Genomic DNA, 23,743 nt, shown 5'->3' on the forward strand with positions numbered 1-23,743 from the left:
CCAGTTGTAATGTTGGGGAGAAAGCAGAGAAGGTGCAACAACCCCCAGCCTGCCCTCTAGACTGTAGAATATAGAGGTGACCAGGTATCCATGGCTAACCAAGGATTCTCCCAAATGCAGCTTAGGCAAGTGCCTCAAGGCCAGCTGGATTAAAAACCTCTCCAAGGCAGGCCATGGCACCCAGAACAGGGTCTTGCTAAGTAACACTCGTGAGTCAACTAAGGGATTTAATATCCAGCCTGAAATCTGTTTCCTTAACCTTTGTAAGGAGTGTTGATGTCAACTATCTGCTTTCTGTTTTGTTTTATTTACTCTCTACGTACGTAACTAATGGGTAGGAGTCCCTGGGTGGTACAAACGGCTAATGCACTCAGCTGCTAATCGAAAGGTCAGAGGTTCAAGTCCACCCAGAGGCACCTCAGAAGAAAGGCCTGGTGATCTACTTCCCAAAAATCAACCACTGAAAACCCTACGGAGCACAGTTCTACTCTGATACAAGTGGGGTTACCATGAGTTGGAACTGACTTGACAGCAACTGGTAACTGGTAACCTAATGAAGAGGTTAAAAACTAACATTCGCATTACATTCAGTTCTTTGAGTCTTCTCTGTAAACCGTGTGTGTGTGTGTGTGTGTGTGTGTGTGTGTGTGTGTAGTTTCTACTATTCCAGTATTTTTTCCAGCTTGATTTATCTGCTATGATACAAGTATCCAACATAGCATTTTAAACAGGTCATTATTTAGCTCAGAAATATGTCTTTCCTTCATCAGTGGAAATCTGGGAGGAAACTCAAGAACAAAAAAAAAACATGAATTTCACGACCTCTATATAAACATGTCAACCACATTTCTCAGCCCAGCCACAGCACATTTGAGCCAACTCTGTCCACTTGCTCATCCCCCATATTACCAATTTCCTTCAAAGAAATCCACCCCATCCTCTCCAGCATTAAGACAAGGCTCAAGAGTCACCTCCTCCAGGAAGCCTTCTTGGATTAACCCCACAGCAACTGCCCACACCTTATTCTCCTGTACTTTATAAGTAGTGAGTTCAATATAAGTCAACAATAATGTGCAGCATTCCAAAAGTGAGTTCTCTCTTAACAGTGGTCTAGTAGCTAGACTAATGAAGAGACTTCTGCTCTCACCATACATCTTCCCACCACCACCACCAGCACCATTCTACATATTAGCTCAACCCTAGATAAAGGGCCCAATTCTAGGTTCCACACGTAGAGCAAAAATAAAGGGTAGAGTACAGGGGTAGAGGCCCCACTTACCCCTCCCACGTCCGTGCACACATCATTAAACGCATTTCTGGCAAGTCTAGTCCAACCCATAGAGACCCTATAGGACAGAAGAGAACTGCCCATAGGGTTTCCAAGGAGCTGCTGGTAGATTAGAACTGCCAACCTTTTGGTTAGCAGCCAAGCTCTTAACCACCTCGCCACCAGGGCTCCCACACACCATTGGTTCTTCCAATTCTCTTTCCACTGAAGAGGAGTAGGGGTGGGAGATAAAGGCTGCCATCAACATTTTAAGGACAAAAAAGTTCTATTTTTATTCTGTGTGAGTCCAAGCAATAGGACTAGGATTACTGGATGGACAGTGCAAGAAAACAGATTTCTACTCAACTCGAGGTAGAATGTTAGAGCTATCCAGAGACAGATGTTTACAAAGTGTTACTTGGTTCTTCAAGAAATATTGGTCAAGCTCATCACTTGAGAGTAAGGGGCAGTGACTGAGAGTTGAGGAAAGAGGCAAAGGCGTGAAATGGTCTTCTCCAGGAGAGGGAAATTAAAGTGCTAATAACACTTTATAAACATTCGCTCATTTAATCCCTACAATAATTCCTTGAGGCAGTTACTCATTATCTCCATTTTACAGAGGAGGAAACTGAGGCTCAGAGAGATCAAGATGCCTTACCAAGGCCTCACAGCCAGTAGATGGCAGAGCCAGGATCCCAACCTGGCCCAGGATAGAGGCCAGGACATTTATGTACATAGCTTTAGAGGGAGTCCAGGCAGTACATACATGTGACACACTCAGAGCAGGTGCAGAAGGAACAGGAACTCGGGGACAGGTGGGCTAGGGTTTTGCCAAGATACTGTGACAGAGGGAGAGAGGAGGCAGGAATCCCAGGACTCTGCTTTGCCATCTGGGCTAGGCTAACACAACGGGAGGACCAGGTGGTAGAGTGGGCCAGTAGGTAGGCAGGGAATGTAGATGAGAAAGACGTAGGCTCAAAGGAGAGGAGGTCACTGGGGCCAAAGAAGGTTGGAGGCATGGCGTTGGAAGAGGTCAGTTGAAATGATCAAAGTTGGCGGTCAGAGAGAGAAGGGTGCTGAGATAGAGATTTCCGTAGACATCCGTTTTAATATCAACAACAAAGTTAGGGGGTGGCCCAGGGAGGGGTGGCTGAGGCAGAGTAGGGTGGGGTCAAGGAACAGAGGAGGCAGGAAGTGAGAGGGCAAGTGCAGGAGAGGTCACCGGCAGGGATGTTGAATCTATCAATGACAATGACCGGTGTGATACTAGAGAAATAGATGGTGATCTACGTGCCACTGTTAGGACAAAGTGGGGAAGAGCAGGTAGAGACTGTCGATACCAAGCGCTCCCAGGGAACCGGGGCTTTTCAAGGATGAGGGAGTAGAGACGGTTTGGAAGTGGCAATGCGCAGTAAGAAAAACACTGTCCCAGCCCCAGACCATGGAGTTTGGGGGTGTCTTAATTACCGTGTGCTGCTGTAACACAAACACCACAGGTGGGTGGCTTTAAAGAACAGAAATTATTTTCTCACGGTTCAGGAGGCCAGGAGTCCGACTTCAGGGTATGGCTCTGGAGGGAGGCCCTTATCTATCTCAACTTCTAGTAGCTGCCAGCAATCCTTGTAGATACACCTGTCTCCACTGTTTCTCTTCCTCTTCTCTCTGTGCCTGTTTCTGTGCCCGTTCTGCTCTTTCCATAACTCAGAAGTGATTAGATTTAGAACCCACCCTACTTGGGTAGGAGTCCCTGATGCTGCAAAGGATTAACGTGCTTCGATGCTAACCAAAAGATTGGCAGTTCGAGTCCACCCAGTGGCACATAGGATGAAAGTCTGGCAATCTGCTTCCAAAAAATCCGCCATTGAAAACCCTATAGAGTACAGTTCTACTCTGACACACATGTGGTCGCCGTGAGTCAGAGTTGAAGCAATGGCAAATGGTTGGCCTTCTAGCTGCTTATCATGACCTTTCCTATGATAGAATCAGAATTTACCTTAAAGCTGAGAAGTGGCAAACAAAATTGGTAGTTTTTAGTCAACTCCTAGGTGCAGAGAAACTTTTAATTTGGCAACCCTGGGCTTATTCATTCAGGGCTAAAGATCTACTCAGATGGGCCTGCCATCTGCAGATGTAAGGCTAAGTGAATAAGATGACTCCCACCACCCTAAGGAAATTGGAAGGCAAATTCAGGAAAAGGGCAAGTCAAGTAAACTAGTCAAAGTTAGCGACTGAGACAAACAGGGGTGGATTATCCAATAGGTAAGGTATGCATGGTGCTTACGTTGCTTACCAGATCATCTATAGTGAACAATTGCACATTTTTCATCACATTGAAGACGTATGGCTGCCATCTGTCTCCCAACCCTACATCACCTTCCTACAGAATCAAAACCTCTTTTCGAAGTTACAGTCCCTGACAGGGTTATGGATAACCCAGTAAGCAAGGTAAGCATGGATTTACCTGTGCCTACTTACTAATCTGTAGTGAACAATTTCACATGGGTTTCACCACGTCTTTGATGTGGCCAAAAACAGGTGAAATTGGTCACTACAGATTAGTAAGTAGGCACAAATAAGCCCTTGCTTGCCTTGCTTATTACGTAATCTGACCCCAGAGAAAAGAAATAAATATCAATGCAGAATTGTTTTACAAATATTAACAAAGCTGGCAAACTAACTGGTCTGATCTCCCATTGGAAATTTCACCAGGAAAATGGCGGCTGTAGTGAATTTGCTATCTGCAATCACACTGGACAAGATGAAAGGACCTGTACCTGTAAGCCAAACTACACTGGGGATGGATTTACCTGCCGAGGCAACATATATCAGGTAAACCCTACTTCCCTAACTGTTCAGAAAATCCAAGTAGCTAAGGAATGTGTGAAAGCTTTGTAAAATGTAGAGCTCTATAAAAATGTGAAAGATAGAAACTGGCAATGAAATGAAATTTTATCCACCTGTGGGAATTCACTGGCCATGGAAAAGGGCATAATGTATTGATTAAGGTCAACGGTTCTGGAGGCAGAAACAACTGGGTTTGAGTTCAGCTCTGCCAGCTAGTAACTTTGTGACTTTGGGCATATTACATCACTCTGTATAGATTTGCTTTCTAATCTGTAAAAGAGAATAATAATGGTACCAGCATCATCAGGTGGTTATAGGAATTAAATGAAATAAAGTGTATAAAGGACACACACACACTGCACATGAAGGATAAGATAGCATAATCCAAGTTTCTGCCTAATATAAAGTAAATGCTATTTGGCTTAGAAAGGAGCTTTATAGAGTAACCAAATCTACCATAAACCTATAGCTGATTTTTTAAATATTTAAACTTTTTTAAGTGCTCTTAAAGCTCAGAAGCTTCTGGAAATGGCTGGACTTTTCTTTGATAAAGCAGATGGAAAGTCCAGAAAGTTTTTGCAGCTCAGAGTGTATCCACATAGTCACACTGAACATCAATTTTAAGCTTATTGGTGAAACTGCAGTAAGGCCTGTTTTTGCACATTTCCATTGAGGGGCAGGCAGAGACTCATGACTTTAGAGAAATCATTCAGTGACATCCTGCTTAATTCACAGGCATTAAAAGTGCTTAATTCACAGGCGTTAAATGAAGCTACCGTCTTTGTTTGCAGGAGCTTCCCAAGAACCCAAAAACGTCCCAGTATTTCTTCCAGTTGATGGTAAGACTATGTGTGCCTGTCTAGCTGCAAGAGTTGGGTCTCCAGCCAGATACAGCACAAACCTGTAGCCTCCAGAATTGGTGGGGGTAGGAGAAAGTCTGGGTGGGGGGCTGGGCCTGGATTTCCGGAATGCACTCTGTTGTTTGATCATTTGTAGACTTCATCTCTCAGGCCTCAGGTGGCCAACATGAAAGAGGGGAATGTACACTGCACTGGACCCACTGTACTATATGAATGCAGCATATGAATGTAGTCTACATGTAGGTTCAATGGTAGAATTCTCACCTCCCATGCAGGAGATCCAGGTTCAATTCCTGGTCAGTGCACCTCATGCATAGCCACCACCTGCCCGTCAGTGGAGACTTCAGTGTTGTTATGGGACTGGACAGGTTTCAGTGGAGCTTCCAGACTAAGACAGACTAGGAAGAAAGGCCTGGAGATCTAGTTCTGAAAATCAGCCAATGAAAACCCTATGGATCACAATGGAACGTTGTCTGATCCACAACGGAGGTGGCACAGGACTGGGCAATGTTTTATCCTGTTTGTGCACGGGGTTACCATGAGTTGGAAGCCAACTCGATACCAGCTAATAACAATACATGTAGTACTACAGGGTCACTGTGAGTCGTAATTGACTCAAAGGCAACAAGTTTTTTTGTTTGTTTTTTTTTTCAGAATGTAGTATATGAAAAAAATCCCATCACACTACTGGGGAAAAGAAGCATTACTGGGCCAATGGCTGCCTTTGGGTGCAAATATGACATTAGATCTTTCTGCACATTATACATCTGAATAAGTCCCAGATATACTGAACACCCGTTGCCGTCGAGTCGATTCTGACTCAGGCCATAGAGGACAGAGTAGAACTGCCCCATAGAGTGTCCAAGGCCATAATCCTTATGGAAGCAGACTGCCACATCTTTCTCCCACAGAGTAGCTGGTGGGTTTGAACCCCTGATCTTTCGGTTAGCAGCTAAGTGCTTTAACCACTATACCACTGTACCACCAGGGCTCCTTTATTGAAGAATAACCTATTAAAAAACTCTAAGAATAAAATTATTTTTTAAAAAACTAGAATATAGATAGCCATATGAGCTTAGAATTGGCAATAAGATATTTAGAACAGTTAAGTAAATCATCTTATTATTTATATTTATATTACTATCCCAATTATGTAAAATATTTATATGTAGAAGAAACACTGGACAAGAATACCTAAAAATACAGGGGTTAATTCTGGGTAGGAAGACTATAGTAGTTATTTTTTTCTTTATTCTGCATTTTCAAAATCTTTGATAAAATAAACACATTGATTTCTAACCAGAAAAATAAACATCGCTGTTTAATGACAGAGAATCTGGGTTTGAATTTGAATCCAAGACTAAACACAGATCTCACTCAGTTATCGCTCCCTTTTGCAACCACCTCTCTCTCTCTCTCTCTCTCTGTCTTTCTGCTATTGTTTCAGCCCTGTCTCTATTTATATTAAGTAAGTAACATGGGGCCCCTCACCTTCCTTTCCTCAGGAGCATTCTGTGCGAGACCTGGTTGGCCCAGGCCCCTTCACCGTCTTTGCACCTTTATCAGCAGCCTTTGACAAGGAAGCCCGGGTAAGCACGTGGCAGTGGGCAGGTGGAGGAAATCTGGGGCTGGAACACAGTCTTTGGGCCTCATTTTGGAACTCACACTGGAGACATTTCTGGACAGCGGAATTATAATCAGCTGGAGCTGACCATCAATGAAAGACGCTGTCTCTGGGTATAGGGATTCCCTGTCAGGGAAAGCATCCAAGCGGATTTGGGGTAACCACTGGCCAGAGACACTCTAAAGTATATTGTGAATTGCGTAGGAGGTTGGAGACGATCAATAATTCCCAAGTGATCCAAAGCTCCCGTTTGGTGGTGTTAGGTACCGTCAAGAAAGTTCCAACTCATGGTGACCCTATATACAACAGAATGAAACACTGCCCAGTCCTGCACCACCCTCACAACTGTTGCCATGCTTGAGCCCATTGTTGCAGCCACTGTGTCAATCCATCTCGTTGAAGGTCTTCCTTTTTTTCACTAACCCTTACTTTACCAAGCATGATATCCTTTGCCAGGAACTGATCCCTCCTGATAACATGTCCAAAGTATGTGAGATGTAGTCTCGCCATTTTGCTTCTAAGAAGCATTCTGGCTGTACTTTTTCCAAGACAGATTTGTTTGTTCTTTTGGCAGTCCAAGGTATATTTGATATTCTTTGCCAACACCACAATTCAAAGGGGTCAATTCTTCTTCAGTCCTCCTTATTCATTGTCCAGCTTCCGCATGCATATGAGGCGATTGAAAACAACATGGCTTAGGTCAGGCGTACCTTAGCCTTTAAGGTGAAGTCTTTGCTTTTTAACACTTTAAAGACTTCTTTTGCAGCAGATTTGCCCAATGCAATGTGTCTTTTGATTTCTTAACTGCTGTTTCCCTGGGTGTTGATTGTGGATCCAAGAAAATGAAATCTTTACAACTTCAGTCTTTTCTCCATTCATCATAATGTTGCTTATTGGTTCAGTTGTGAGGATTTTTGTTTTCTTTATGTTGAGATGTAATCCATACTGAAGGCTGTAGTCTTTGATCTTCATCAGTAAGTGCTTCAAGTCCTCTTCACTTTCAGCAAGCAAGGTTGTGTCATCTGTATAACAGGTTGTTAATGAGTCTTCCTCCAATCCTGATGCCCCATTCTTCTTCATATGGTCCAGCTCCTCAGATTATTTTTCTCAGCATACAGATCGAATAGGTATGGTGAAAGGATACAACACTCACGCACACCTTTCCTGGCTTTAAACCATGCAGTATCCCCTTGTTCTGTTTAAACAGCTGCCTCTTGATCTATGTACAGGTTCCTCGTGAGTACAATTAAGTGTTCTGGAATTTCCATTCTTTGTGATGTTACCTATAATTTGTTATGATCCACACAGTCAAATGCCTTTGCATAGTCAATAGAATGCATGTAAACCTCTTTCTGGTAGTCTCTGCTTTCAGCCAGGATCCATCTGACATCAGCAATTATATCCCTGGTTCCACATCCTCTTCTGAATTCGGCTTGAATTTCTGGCACTTCTCTGTCCATGTGCTGCTGCAGCCACTTTTGAATGATCTTCAGCAAAATTTTACCTGAGTGCAATATCAATGATATTGTTTGATAATTTCCACATTTGGTTGGATCACCTTTCTTGGAAATTGGCATAAATATGGATCTCTTCCAGTTGGTTGGCCAGGTAGCTGTCTTCCAAATTTCTTGGCATAGATGAGTGAGCACTTCCAGTGCTGCATCTGTTTGTTGAAACATCTCAATTGGTATTCCGTCAGTTCCTGAAGCCTTGTTTTCACCAATGCCTTCAGTGCAGCTTGGACCTCTTCCTTCAATACCATTCGTTCCTGGTCATATGCTTCCTCCTGAAATGCTTGAAAGTCAACTGATTCTTTTTGGTATAGCAACTCTGTTGTATGCCTTCCATCTTCTCTTGATGTGTTTAATATTTTCCCCCTAGAATCCTTCAATATTGCAAGTAGAGATGAATTTTTCTTCAATTTTTTTACTTCGAGAAATGCCAAGCACGTTCTCCCCTTTTGAGAAGAACACAAACAGACAAAAAGGGAGAGAGAGAGAGAACTGGATTAAGGATATTTAAGCCAGTTCTCTTTTTCAGGACTTCTCAGAGCCTTTGCTGTTCATGAGGATGCTTCATACTGGATTACCCATTAACAATAGCTAACATTCATTAAGTATGCCAGGCACCGTTCTGAATGCCTGACTTAGATTAACCCATTTAATTCTCATGACAACCCTGTAAGATAAGTACTATTATTATCCCAATTTTACCACTGATGACATTGAGGGAAGCAACTTTCCCAAGGTCACATGACTAGCAAGTGGTGGAACTAGGCCTCAAACCTGGCTCCAGTGCTGGTTTTCTTCACCACCCACATACCTCCCTTCTATGCACACATTTTGGACACCAGCAAAAGCAAGATCCAAAAATAATTTTTGAAAGAATTTCATAGTTCAAAAAAAAAAAAAAAAGCATCTGAAGAGTTATCGGGAAACAAAACTTTGTGGAATTTTTATTACACTTACTTTATGGCTAATATCATTTGTGTTTTGATTTACAAACACAGAAGCATTGCGATCTTTTCCATATTAAAGGTTTCAATCTGGCCCTGGCACTTCTCCAGGAGGGGGATGTACCATGCAGTGTTTCCCAACATACATCACAGAAAAACCTTTTTTTTCAAGTGGCACCTCATCAGATTTGTGGTCTTTAGAAGGCGTGTTGGGAAATGCTGGACTAGAGAACTCCAAGTTGCCTCTGCTCTGAGATTCTGCAATGGAGGAAGGCAGGGAACTAAAAAGCCACTTTCTCTCTCTTGCCTGACAGCCTCTAGCCTGTAACCCTGACCACAAGCCAACCTTGAGCATCCACTTCCCAGGGCCTGGGTGGGGAGAGAGATGCAGGGGAGAGGATGCAAGAGAGGAGATCCCAAGGGAAGGTTGGAACAAAAAGCTCATGGACCCCCTGATCTGTTGCAGGTTGCAGACTGGGACAAACAGGGCGTAATGCCCCAGGTTCTTCGGTATCATGTGATCGCCTGCCACCAGCTGCTTATGGAAAACCTGAAACTGACCCCAAATGCAACTTCCCTCCAAGGGGAGTCGATTGCCATCTCTGTCTCTCAGGTAAGTGAGGCAACCTAAGGAAGGTACTCACTCTCCTTGGGCCCTCTCCCCTCCTCTTCCTCAGAGTAAGACAGCAATAATGATTAATAACAACTAACCTATGTTGAGTGATTTCTATATGCCAGGCTATTCTAAGTATTGGATATGTACTAGTTCATTTAATCCTCAAAACAGCCCCATAATATAGATTCTATTGTTATTCCCAATTTACAAAAAAGGAAAATGAGCTCAGAGAGGTTAAGTAACTTGTCCAAGGTCACGGAGTGAGTAAATATTAGATCTGGAATCCACCTTCAGAGGTAGGGCCGCTCCAGGCAGTCATTGGAACTATTTTTGGTGGCATTCATTGGACAGAAAATGGAGAAAGAGGAAAGCTTTTGATCAAAGCCACTTGGCCATGCTGGTCCTGTCCCTCCCTGAAATGAAGACAAATGGTGGCTGTAGAATTCATTGTAAAGGAGAAAAAGTAGGGGAGACACACATGTTGAAGAGAAGCCAATTTTGATATGCTTATTTATTTCAAATTTGAGAATCACAGTGAAATGACTGTTTCAATCAATCATTTACTATTAAACTTTCTGGGTGAAAAATACATTCTTGCCTCATTTTTTTAATAATAAAAATAATACTAAGATTCTTGAGTGACTTAGGTCTTCAGATTTTGCCCACAGCTCTACTTAAATGTCGTTCACTTTCATGATGAGTTAACGTGTTACTGTGGCATTCTGGAAGAATCGGTTTTGTGTCTATTTCTCTGTGTGTTCATTTCTTTTTTTCTGTTTTGGTTGATTTCAGGACACAGTGTATTTAAATAATGATACTAAGGTCATATCCAGTGATATCATCAGTACCAACGGAGTCATCCACATCATAGACAAGTTACTTTCCCCAAAAAACTTGCTTATCGCCCCCAGAGATGCCTCTGGAAGGATTCTGGTGGGTAAACTCACTGATGTATGCTCAGCATGGGATGAGCCAGAATACATTATTATCTTAATTCTGATTTTGAGGCTTTATTTGAAACATTTTAATTTTGCTGCTTCAATCTGAAGCTGTCATTAAAAGCCTAGTAAACATTATTCTTAGTAAGAAGTAAATAAGTAAAAGCCTGTTTTCTAATAGATAAATGGATTTTATAAGTATTTTTTTAAGTATCCAAAAGGGCTAGTGGTCTTGCACAGATTTGGAGGGCAGGGAGAGAGAGAGAGCTATCATATCACAGACATTAAAAACAAACAAACCCATTGCTGTCAAGTCAATTCTGACTCATATGAGCCCTGGTGGCACAGTGGTTAAGAGCTTGGCTGCTAACCAAAAGGTTGGCAGTTTGAATCCACCAGCCGCTTCTTGGAAACCCTGTGGGGCAGCTCTACTCTGCCCTACAGGGTCGCTATGAGTCAGAATTGACTTGACAGCAGTGGGTTATCACAGATATATAATTATATAAAACTAACCCTGGAGTAAAGCTCTTTCTCAATTGATGGGAAAAGACAATTTTAACTTTTATGATTATTTATTACTGTTGGTCAGGATTCTTCATTGCCAACAACAGAATCCATCATACCTAGCTTAGACAAAAAGGAGATTTAGTATCAATAAATCTCTTGGAAGGCCAGCGCTTAACTCAGGTGCCACACAGCTGGTAACAAAGCATCTCAGGGATGCCTGCAAGGAGAGAACGCCTGCTCTAGCCTCACCTTCTCGGATGCTAGAGACTGGACACCAGATGCCTCCACCATCGTGCTTGCCAGAAGATCTGATCTCCCTGCTAGCAACCATTATTGCCTTAGGTTGTTTCCTTCCACCATCAAGTCTTGACAAGTGCTTCTGCTTGGTGGACTCTATTTAACCTATGGAACTCTAGCTGCAAGGGAGTCTGAGAAAACGTTGTGCTCAGCTTTCTAGCATCTTTAATGCAGAAAGTCATGGGTAGCACAGAGGTAGAATGGGTGGTAATGAGCAACCTACAGTACCGGTCATGTTTCCCTTTATTTTACTCAGTTGAGCTTTTGTTCAAGTGCTTTGTGAAACATATGAAGAAAGGTACCATTCTCATTCTTATTATCTTTGCAGCAAAATCTTACGACAGTGGCAAAAAACCATGGCTACACCAAATTTAGCAACTTAATACAGGTAAAAAAAAAAAAAAAACCTAGGAGAGAAGTTAACTCGGGATTATCTACCTGAATTTTTGGGGGGTTGGTTTTTATTTTGGTTTTGGGGGTTTGAGTTCGTTATTTCTGTTGTTGTCGTGTTTATTTGTTTTGTTTTGTTTTTTGGCACCAATCAACTGTCACGGGATTTATGTGGGGAAGTCCTGTGTTTCTGGAGAGCAAAGTCATTCTCTTTTACTCCAGGCTCAAAATGTTGAGTGGTTTGTTCAGATGGATAATGTACATTGACTGAGTTAGAAACTGAAGTATTTGAGGTTGGGGGAAGGGAACAGAACTAGCACATGCTGGTCCCTGTAGCAGGTACTTTACCTCTGTGATTCAGTCCTCCTACCAAGGAGCCTGGGAAGTAGGAATTTTCAACCCCATTGTAGAGATGGGGAAGCTGAGGTAGAGAATTAGGGAATCTATGCCTCCTATGAGACAGGTAGAAATAGAATTCACAACCATATCTTTCTGACTTCAAAAACTGTTCCCACAAATTGAGTAGAGAAACTTTCTGTTCAAAAAACAGATTGTAGAGGAGAGCCAGGGAGAAGGCCAGAGTCTTCTGAGGCTCCCTTCCCCCCAACAAACACCGAGAAGTCTCCAAAGGGCTTTAAGAACACTGGGGTCCCCCAAAGCACACTGTATAAACCTCCACACTGGACCAGTGGTTCCCAAAATGGTCTGGATCTCAGACTCCCAAGGAAGCATTGTAGAAATGAAGACTGCTAGTTGTTCGAAATTAGAATCTCCAAGGATGTCACAGACAGGTAATCTTTGCCTTCCCGCCCAACCCCAAAACCTTATAGTCATGCCCACACCTGTGCACTAAGGTCTGGTGAAACACGAGATTTCATGGAACGTTAGAAAACTTCTCTGAGTCTCCAAGAAGGGGATAATAAAGCCAACGTAATAGGATTGTTGGAAACATTGAAAGGAAAAAAAATGTATGCAATGCACCTGGTCTATAGAAGACTCTCAGAATAATTCTTCCCCATTCATCTGGTCATTTCTTTTGGGGTATATATGATCCAGAATTCTTACAATTATACAGGAATATGTCAATATTATGTAAGTTTCATTTTTTTTAATGAAATATGAGAAAAATACTAAGCTGGTCTCCAGAAACTAAATATTTGGGTAGGAGTAGTAGAAAAGAAAAGATACTCAACTTAAGTTTATTTTCCTATTTAGCAAAAGGCTAGAATTTGGTCCACTTCTTTGCTTTCTAAGAAAATGTGAGTCCAAAAGGCTGGAGTATGATGAACTTTTGTTTTCCAGCTATGTCACTTTTGCACCTGCCAGAGTCCCAGTAAACCTGGGACAGAGCACACAGGGGCCCTCTGCCTTCCTTTGGTCCTCAGAGACGCCCACCCACATAGCAGGGCTCTGCTGCATTGGGTGTGCACATGCCACACAGGGCTGTTTACTGTGTTTCAGGATGCCGGCTTGCTGAATCTCATCACTGATCCCATCCACATCCCGGTCACTCTCTTCTGGCCCACGGACCAAGCTCTCCAAGCCTTACCCACTCAACAACAGGACTTCCTCTTCAACCAAGAGAACAAGGACAAGCTGAAGGAGTACTTGAAGTTCCATGTGATCCGAGATTCCAAGGTATTTTGTTTTCATGCAGAAGTGAGTACAGGAATGGCCCACAAGTGATAAAATCCAGACACCAAGACACTGCGGCCCAGGAATAGTCAGAGTGTGGTGGGAGGAAAGCCTGAGCACCCCCACACCCACTGTGTCTTCCTCTGACTGGCCAGAGTCAATTGACCTCAAGGAGAAGATACACCCTTACCTTGTGTATTAGTTTCCAAGGGCTGCCATAACAAATTTCCACAAACAGCGTGGCTTAAAACATCAGGTATTTGTTCTGTCACAGTTCTGGAAGGTAGAATTCTGAAATCAAGGTTTGGGCAGGGCCATGCTCCCTCCCAAGAATCCTTCCGTGCCTCTTCCTAGCTTCTGGTGGCTCCAAGCAATCTTTGGTATTCCTTGGCTGGTAGATACATCACTCCAATCTCTGCCTCCTTGAGAAAGTAGCCCCCAAGCCTTCCTAAATATCCCTATGGCAGAAAGAGGTACTGCTCATCTAGACTTCTACAGGAGGTCAGGAGAGAGAAAGCAAAGACTTCCTGGGTTCCCCGAAGCTCACAGGCTTGCTTCTGCTTCTTGGGACCGCCATTATTATTATCTTTCTAACTTTAACCCATACCCAAGACCATGACGCTTTTCTTTTACTACAGATTAGCTTTTACTCTTGCCATGTGAAATGGCTGCTGGCAACAGTTCCCAAGCTTTTCCAGATGAACTCTTTCTCTCCCAATTCCATAATGTTCAGGCAAAGATCTGATTAATCATCTGGGATCAACTGTGATCAGGGAAGCAAGGCCACGTAGGAACATAGAAGCTCTTGCTAAAACTCTGTCACTCTGGGTCCTCAACCAGGGCCCGTGTTTTTCTCCAGGAGTGAGTCTGTCAAGTCCAAGAATTCCAAAAGCCCTAACTTTGGTTAATTCGTAACATCCAATGCCATTTCCCAGCACTTAAACTACTGTTCCTGTTACCAGCTTCATACACCAACATATCGCCTTCCATGGACTCCCAAGCATAGACAAGGGGATGGAAGGGCTAGTGAACCCAAACTAGCTAGCTGAGACTTGCCCTTCAGAAGGAAATTCCAACCTCCTAGACAACCCATTCCATGATTCCTCTACTTTCTTATTATACTTGTTGTCATTTTAAAGCTGAAATCACTATAACTCTTGGAAAAACATGCATCTGAATTTGGTTTCTTGGCAAAGGTCCTTTGGGCCCCTCTTCAGCTCAAACTTAGGATATTAACATGGCACCATTGCTTCTACAGGTTTTAGCAGTGGATCTCCCCAGATCTGCTGCCTGGAAGACTCTGCAAGGCTCGGAGTTGAGCGTGAAGTGTGGAGCTAGCAGTGAGATTGTAAGTACCGTCAATCAGGTGGGCCTGGGACACATTCACAAGCCACTTCCCCAGCCATGCTTCTTCAAGGAGTTCATTTTTTCCTCCATTTACAGCCAGCCTTACTGGCTTCTCTCACTGCCTTCAGGGGTATGTCCTCTTAAAGTACGTAAGTGGGTATGAAAAACCTCATAAGACCGTGCCAGCCTAAGCCCTTGTCACAGGTGGCAGCGAGCCCCCTATACTCGTGGAGAGTCACTTACAGATTAGTTGGGGTTGGGGGGGGGGATAGAACATTTATTTTCCAGTGTGAGACACTTCCCTGAAGCAGGAATTTCACTGGCATTGCTTTCCTTTCCTTCTCAGCCCTAGCATGGCCTCACTCCCAACCCTCTTACTTGGCTATCCCTGCTAGATCAGCCAACAGAGAGCAAGTTTGCAATTTTCTCCTTTCCTGGCTAGTTCCTCAACAAGTCTACCTTCCCATAATTCCATATGATGAATGGGTCTGATAGGACTAGTTCAACTGCATAAAATGGAAACCCCAAAATGGCAATGGCTTAAATACACAAGAATTGACTCTCTCTTGTAAAGGAAACCTGGAGGTAGCCAACCCAGGTCTAGTGTGGCAGCTGCAGGGGGGAGTGCCTTCTATTTTTCTGCTCTGCAGCACATGGTTTCAGCCTCAAAGTCACCTCGAGGTCCAAAATGGCTACTGGAGCTCCAGCCATCATGTCTATGTTCCAGGAAAGAGGAGGAGGAAGGCAAAAGGGATGCATCCCCCAAATGCATCAATTCCCTTTAAAGAACCTTCTGAGAAGTCCCATACAGCATTACACTTACATCTCATGACAAGAATCCCTTTGAGGTTTGGATTGGAATTGCACTGAATTTACACTAAATTGAAGACTGTCAGCATCTTTACCTTCCAACTTCTAGGTTATCGCAATATACCTGCACTCTTGAGATCAGCTGTGCCATCTCTATAAACCAAGGTGGACACCTATCAGAGACGACGTATGAGAGTGTTCGGTGGACATTTAATTTTCAGAACACTTTGCAACAGATTGTTTAGTTTGATTTTTATAATAACCCTATACATTAAGAATTATAAAAAAAAATTATATACATTAAGAAATGTATGCTTAGCAAATAATCCAAGAAGCTGGACTATATGGAGATGAATGGGGCATCAGGATTGGAGGAAGACTCATTAACAACCTGCGTTATGCAGATGACACAACCTGGCTTGCTGAAAGTGAAGAGGACTTGAAGCCCTTACTGTATGCCTTCAGTATGGATTACACTTCAACATAAAACAGAAATCCTCACAATTGGACAATAAGCAACATCATGATAAACAGAGAAAAGATTGAAGTTGTCAAGAATTTCATTTCACTAGAATCCACAATCAGCACCCATGGAAGCAGCAGTCAAGAAATCAAACAACACATTGCATTGGGCAAATTGGCTACAAAAGACCTCTTTAAAGTACTAAAAAGCGAGGATGTCACTTTAAGGACTAAGGTATGCCTGACCCAAGCCATGGTGATTTCAATCCCCTCATATGCATGTGAAAGTTAGAAAATGAAAAAGGAAGACCAAAGAAGAATTGATGCTTTTGAATTAAGGCGTTGGGGAAGAATACTGAATGCACCATGAACTGCCAGAAGAACAAACAAATCTGTCTTGAAAGAAGTACAGCCAGAATACTCACTAGAAGCAAGAACAGCAAGTCTTCATCTCACATGCTTTGGACATATTATCAGGCAGAACCAGTCCCTGGAGAAGGACATCATGCTTGGTAAAGTAGAGGGTCAGCGGAAAAGAGGAAGACCCTCAACAAAATGGATTGACACAGTGGCTGCAACAATGGGCTCAACCATAACAACGATTGTGAGGCTAGTGCAGCATCGAGCAGTGTTTCATTCTGTTGTACACAGGGTCGCTATGAGCCGGGACCAACCCAACAGCACCTAACAAGAACAACATACACTAAGAATTATTAACCCTACTTACCTGGTCGAAAAATACAAACCCTGGAGAAGTTCAGGGGCTTGCCCATGTTCACGCAGCAAGTAAGTGAAGCATCAGGGCTTCAATCACACTTTTCAGGTGTTCGTTCCACTAGTCACACTATGTCCATTCCATCAGTAAACAGATGTTGAGGTTTATCTTTTTTTCTTTTCACAGGACTTCCTAAAAACATTTTACTTCTTTGGGAGTTGGGGGAGGGATATGTCCATCAACTTATTACCTGAGTGACCTTGGGGAAGGAAGCCCTAGATTTACTGCAAGCATTAAGTGAAATCATGTACCTAAAGCACGGTTTGGACAATGCCTGGTACATGTGAAAAATAAGTAATTATTATTATTATTGTCATTGTAAAGTTAAAGCCCATCACTTGTATATTTTCAAAAGTTGTACCAAGAGCTTTGCTAGGTGCTGGCACTAAATAAGAAAACTCAGTTACTGCACATGAGGTGCGTACGTCAGCAAGGTTTATCCTGAACTGTAGCCAGTCAACCCTACTCCTCCCTGTCACCCCCACTGCCCACGCTTCTACCTTGGGAGAGGCAGTGTTGCAGAGTGGTCAAGAGAGTAGGCTTGGAGGCCAACTGCTTGGATGTGAATGCCTGCACCAATCATTACTGGCTGTGTGACCTCGGGCAAGTTTCTCAAGCCCTCACTGCCTCAGATTCCTCACCTGTAAAATCAAAGAACAAATCACTCTTAGAGGAAGTACACCTTCCCTAGAGTGAGGATGGCAAGACTTCGTCTTGCTGTCTTTGGGCGCATCATCAGGAGGGACCAATCCCTGGAGAAGGACATCATGTTTGGTAAAGTGGAGGTTCAGCAAAAATAAGCGAGACACTCCATGAGATGGATTGATACAGTGGCTACAACGATGGGCTCAAACATAGCAATTGCCATGATGGCGCAAGGCTGGGCAGCATTTCATTCTGTTATACATAAGGTTACCATGAGTAGGAGCTAACTTTACGACAACTAACAACAACAAAATTGGCATACTAATAATAGTATCTACATCCTACGTTGAGAATTAAAAGATTTTGCACAGGTAAAACACTTAGAACAGTAGCTGGTACATCATAAGCACTCAGTGTTCATTTTGGGCTTTTTTTGTTTTTTGTTTTTGTTTTCAGCTCTTTCTGAGTCTTACAGGTGCTGGTCACATAACATGGCCTGGAAAGAAGAGAAGATTGAGAAGGATTGTTGACTGTCTTCTCTCTCTCTCTCTCAGGGCGAGCTGTTTCTGAACGGACAAACATGCAGAATTGTGCAGCGGAACCTGCTGTTTGATCTGGGTGTGGCCTATGGCATCGACTGTCTGCTAATCGACCCCACGCTGGGTGGCCGCTGTGACACTTTTGCTAGTTTCAATATCTCGGTTAGTTGCAAAAACAACACTCTAATAAGGGAACCCTGGGTCAAAGAACAGTCTTTATGATACACAGTGAATTCTGTCATGGAACCACTAAGGGCTGGTCCTCAGTGAGCCCAGAACCCAAGAGGTCTGAGAGCCAAGTGACTTCAGAATTAATGAGCATCTACTTAGCTCTACACAGGCCTGGCACACCTGCCCACCCATCCATTAATGCCTTCATCATTAAGGAAACAGTCATTGGATACCAACCATGAGTCATTTGCAAATCCATCCATCCATTTAGTCATTCACTCATTCTTTCAACAACCATTTTTTTAGTTTCTGCAAGATTAAGTCATATGAAATTGCCATATTTGACCATTTTTTACCTACAAAAATGGCAATTTCATATGATTCAATCTAATATATGCCACCTACACTTCCATTCCTTTATCTGTTCATTCAACAACATTGACTGAACATCCATGGGCCAGGCACCATGCTAGGCATTTTCACATTTCACACCATTCATCCATCCAGCACCTAGTTATTGAGTACCACCTTTGGACCAGCCATTTTGCTCCATGCTCACTTTTTTACCCTCACAATAATCTTGGAAGTAGTTATCATCAGCTCCTTTGTTTATTTGGAAATTGAGTCTTAAAGAGGTGACGTGATTTTACATGTCAAAATCTGACACCAATTGATATCAGTACCTGGCACCTAGTAAGCACTCAATAAATGCCCCAGATTTTTAGGAAACCAGTCAGCCAAAGTAAGAGATGAAACCAATTGTCTCTTCTGCTGTAGGGGTTGTGACCTTTATAATTTCCAAAGTATATTCACACACATTTTTTCAATGGATCATTCCCCCACACACATATACCAATCCCCTGCAGATCAAATAGGAGCAAGAATTATTATCATCTCTATTTTATAGATCATAGAACTAAGAATCAAAGAATACAAGTCTTGGCCAAAAGTATCACAGCTAATTTATAATGGAACTGACACATGTATCCACATTTCCCACTGCCATTATACAATATACCTGCATGACACTGCCGGGGTCCTGCTCTTTGTAACAGGGAATTTGTGCCCTCAAAGAACCACAGCAAAGGAGTTAGGCCCAAGACAGACCTTCAGAACTCTCCATGGCAGAGTTCCAGTGTATTTTATTTTTGTATTCTTGATCATAGCCCAACCTTAATCAAGATTAAGTCCTTAATTAGCCCATCCAGGTTTTAACCAAGAGCAGTTTCTTGTGTTTTCCAATGTTCTAGATGGTTAAGTGTTGCTTTTCTTTCATACTAGGGAAGTTGTGGGAGCTGTGTCAGTACTCCCGCCTGCCCAAGGGGAAGCAAATCAAAGGTAACTATGAATACAGTAACATTGTTCAGAGAGCAGTAAGTTCATTTCATTATCATACCCCAGTCTGCTGGTGTAAGTTTGTGGGGGGGGGGGGATGTATATGTACATCTTCAGTGCACTGTAGAACTATAATATATGTAATTTTTTCCCAACAATCAAGCCCATGGCATCAGAAATGGACATTCTCAGCCCAGGCAACCTACCAATCCCCTACTCATCTTACAGGAACTGTCCAGAAAAGTCATGGGGTTGTAGACCTAAAAGGGACTTCAAAGATAATTATCATTAAAAAAATACTGGCTACATTTTGTTGGCTGCTGTCCATGTCCCAGGCTCTGTGCTAGGCTCTTTAGATATATTAGTTCTATTCCTCATCATAACACTCAAGGGGTGCTATTACTGGTTCCACTTTACTTATGAGACAATGAGTCTCAGAGAGACTAAGCAATTAGCTTAAGCCACACAGCTAGTAAGGAGAAAAGTTAGATTAGGGTCCAGAAAGCAATATAGAGTAATAGTTAAGTCAATGAAATTGGAGTCACAGGTGTGGGATTAAATTCCAGTGGGTAGTCCTTAGCAAGTCACATAATCTATCACTTTTTGCCTCTGTAAAATGAAAATAATGACAATTCTGTATGAGGTTATTAGGAAAAGTAAATTTTAAAATGTGGATACAGAACCTGGTACATAGCCCAGAGGTGGGGGAGAATGTTGTTGAGTCGATTCCAACTCATAGCGACCGTATAAGACAGAATAGAACCGCCCCATAGGGTTTCCAAGGAGCAGCTGGTGGATTTGAACTGCTGACCTTTTGGTTTGCAGCCGAACTTTTAACCAGTGCACCACCAGGGCTCCACATAGCCAGAGTTCCTTAAATATTAGCTGAAGCCAAGCTCTTCCCATTCTCCTGTACTCTACTAGTAAAAACTCTTACAAAAACACCTCTACAAAACAAAGTGTAACTCAGACCCTCCTGCGGGTGGTTTTGGGCCTTGCCAACCTTTAACTCAACACTTTCCATGTTGGGAGGAGTCCCTGGGTGGTGCAAATGGTGAACACACTTGGCTGCTAACCTAGAGGTGCCTCAAAAGAAAGGCCTGGCAATCTACTTCTGGAAAATTAGCCATTGAAAACTCTTTGGAGTAAGGTTCTGGACCATGAATCGGAATTGACTCAACGGCAACCAGTATTACTGGTATCCATGATGGGAAGCCACTGCACCCACACAACCACACCATTTGCAAGCAGCTGTAAGGGTCAGCAAGTCCTTCCTCTTAAGAGGGAGAAGAAACCTTCTTCCTATGGATTCTAGCTCTGACCCCTCCCCACCTTTACAGTAACATTGCTTCCACCTTTGCCTATAGACTCCCCTACAAAAAGAACTGCCTTGTGAAAGAAAGACTCATGGCCATTGAAAGTCCTATTTTCAACTTAAACCACACACACACACAAAAAAAGCCAAACCTGTTGCGTCGGGTGAATTCCTACTCATAGTGACCCTACAGAACAGAGCAGAACTGCCCCATAGGGTTTCCAGGAGCTGCTGGTGAATTCCAACTGCCGACCTTTTGGTTAGCGACCAAGCTCTTAAACACTGAGCCACCAGAGATCCGTTTTCAACTTCAAAACAAACCCGTTGCCGTTGAGTCGATGCCAACTCATAGCGACCCTGTAAGACAGAGTAGAACTATCCCATAGAGTTTTCGAGGAGCGCCTGGTGGATTAGAAATGCCTGACCTTTTGGTTAGCAGTTGGAGCACATAACACTACGCCACCAGGATTGAAACCGGAATCCTCCACCAGGGGGCAGACTAGAGACCAAGACCCAGAGTTGGATGGAAGACTGAGGGATAGCTCACTCTCTGTGTCCTTTAGGGTGTGAAGCAGAAATGTCTCTACAACCTGCCCTTCAAGAGGAACGTGGAAGGCTGCCAGCAGCAGTGCATCATGGTGGTGCAGCTCCCCAGGTGCTGCAAGGGGTACTTCGGGCGAGACTGTCAGGGTGAGGGCACCTCTTCCCGCCTCGCAATTCTGAAAGGATTGTACACTCAGGGTACCGCATTTGAAAGTACCGAAAAGTATAAAGAGGTGGAGGGAAACATGTCTCAGTGATTTCCCCAACCTAAAAGCAATCGTTCTGAAGAATTTTGTATCTTTCCTTCTACTGTTTTCTTTTGGTGCATTTTCCTTTTAACCGAGTTGAGATTTTATGGTGTATATATTGAATTGTGGAAACCCTGGTGGCATAGTGGTTAAGCGCTACAGCTGCTAACCAAATAAATGGTCAGCAGTTTGAATCCACCAGGCACTCCCTGGAAACTCCATGGGCAGTTTTACTCTGTCCTATAGGGTCGCTACGAGTCAGAATCAACGGGTATATTGAATTGTGGGTCAGGCTCTTTTGCTTAACTTTATAGCATAGACATTTTCCCATGGTGCTAAAAACACCAAATATTTCATTTTTGATGCTGTACAATGTCCATGATACCGATAAGCACAGGAGCTTAAATGCATCTGATATGATTCTACCTTGGCAAGGTGATACACTGAGATGACATGTGTGGGTCATAATTTCCTGAAAACTCCCTGTGATGGGCTGTATAGCATTGCCTTACTGCTCTTATTTCTCCAGGAAAGGGCTCCTCTGCCAAAGGGTATTTAGGCATATCCTGAAACCTGTGTGTCTAGATACAACTTGCAGCCAATGATACATTAACAATGAGCATCATAACACTTACATAGCACTTACGTGTGCCACACATTGTTCTAAGTAGGCACATTTATTGTCTACTTCCCATATATATCACATATACAATCATTATTTGCAGATTCCATGTTTGAAAATTTGCCTACTCACTAAGTTTATTTGTAACCCCAAAATCAATCCTTGCAGCACTTTTGTGGTCATTTATGGACGTACAAAAAGCTCTTACAGTGTAAACAAGTGTCCCTTTCACAGTCTATTTGTGCCATATTTTTCACACTTTTGTGCATGAATTATAGTGCTGTTGACTGTGAGTTCAATGCTAATGAACAATGTATATTAAATAAGGAGTCTTTCAACAGAAATACATATAAAAGTTTATGTATTGATCAATTGATGAACCCTATATTTCCCCAGGAACGATGGTTTGGTATTCATTAATTCAATGTTCATGGCAACTTTATAGGACATAACTACTATGAATAATAAGAATCGACTGTATATCAATTCATTTCATCGTCACAACAACCCCTAGGAAGTAGGTTCAATTGTTATCCCATTTAACAGGTGAGAAAACTGAGGCACAGAAAGACTAAGACACAAGATTCCACAGTCTATGTCCAGAAGCCATGCTTTTCATTATTGTGTGTGCTCGTCCATTCACTGTGGTCTAGATAAGGAAATTCTGAGCTGAGAGTCCACACAGTCACCCAGCCTCCACCCTCCATCACTAACGTGTAGACCATTCACACACAGATCAGCACCATCCCTTATATTTGTTTAGCACTTCACGTTTTCAAAATGCTCTCAGTTATGTTACCTCATTTGATCCTTACAAGAACTCCGTAGCATAGGTCATGCAGATACCATCATCATCATTATTATTTATCATTGTTATTTGCTGCCATTAAGTCGGCTGACTCATGGTGACCCCATGCAAATGGAACAAAACAATACCTGGTCCTATGCCATCCCATGATTGGTTGCAGATCAGGCCATTGTGATCTAAGGGTTTTCACTGGCTAATTTTTGAAAGGAGATCACCAGGCTTTTCATCCTAGTTCATCTTAGTCTGGAAGCTCTGCTGAAACATGTTTAGCATCATAGCAACACACAAGCCTCCACTGACGGATGGTGATTGCACACGAAGCACACCAGTCAGAAATCAAACCCAGATCTCCTGCACGGGAGGCAAGAATTCTACCACCGAGGGCAGCTCCTGTCTGGAGGGGAGATGAGAAGGCAGAGGGGGACAAAAGCTGGCTGAATGGACACAGGGAATACAGGGTGGAGAAAAGGAGTGTGCTGTCTCATTGGAAGGAGAGCAACTAGGAGTACATAAAAAAAAAAAAACCAGTGCTGTTGTTAGGAGTACGTAGCAAGGTGTATATAAATTTTTGTATAAGAGACTGACTTGATTTGTAAACTTTCACTTAAAGCACAATAATAATAAAAAAAGAAAAAAGAATACTACTACCTACCTCTTAGGGGAAACCCTGGTGGTGCAGTGGTTAAGTGC

The 23,743-nt window shown here is 42.9% G+C and overlaps 2 protein-coding genes across 2 annotated transcripts in view; one reads left to right on the plus strand and one right to left on the minus strand.

Moving 5' to 3' along the window:
• The window catches only part of STAB2 (stabilin 2), a 213,803-nt gene that overhangs the window by 153,016 nt on the left and 37,044 nt on the right, over window positions 1–23,743 (plus strand). The window contains exons 45-55 of the mRNA XM_049884206.1: window positions 3,977–4,096; window positions 4,903–4,950; window positions 6,477–6,560; window positions 9,517–9,663; window positions 10,459–10,599; window positions 11,737–11,796; window positions 13,260–13,436; window positions 14,692–14,781; window positions 18,027–18,173; window positions 19,464–19,520; window positions 21,396–21,522. Of these exons, the coding sequence (XP_049740163.1) occupies window positions 3,977–4,096; window positions 4,903–4,950; window positions 6,477–6,560; window positions 9,517–9,663; window positions 10,459–10,599; window positions 11,737–11,796; window positions 13,260–13,436; window positions 14,692–14,781; window positions 18,027–18,173; window positions 19,464–19,520; window positions 21,396–21,522 (1,198 nt within the window). The remainder of the gene's footprint in view (window positions 1–3,976; window positions 4,097–4,902; window positions 4,951–6,476; window positions 6,561–9,516; window positions 9,664–10,458; window positions 10,600–11,736; window positions 11,797–13,259; window positions 13,437–14,691; window positions 14,782–18,026; window positions 18,174–19,463; window positions 19,521–21,395; window positions 21,523–23,743) is intronic.
• The window catches only part of NT5DC3 (5'-nucleotidase domain containing 3), a 182,329-nt gene that overhangs the window by 48,591 nt on the left and 109,995 nt on the right, over window positions 1–23,743 (minus strand). The gene's annotated exons all lie outside the window — the stretch shown is intronic.

The sequence above is a fragment of the Elephas maximus genome, chromosome 4, assembly GCF_024166365.1.
Source record: "Elephas maximus indicus isolate mEleMax1 chromosome 4, mEleMax1 primary haplotype, whole genome shotgun sequence".
NCBI lineage: Eukaryota > Metazoa > Chordata > Mammalia > Proboscidea > Elephantidae > Elephas > Elephas maximus.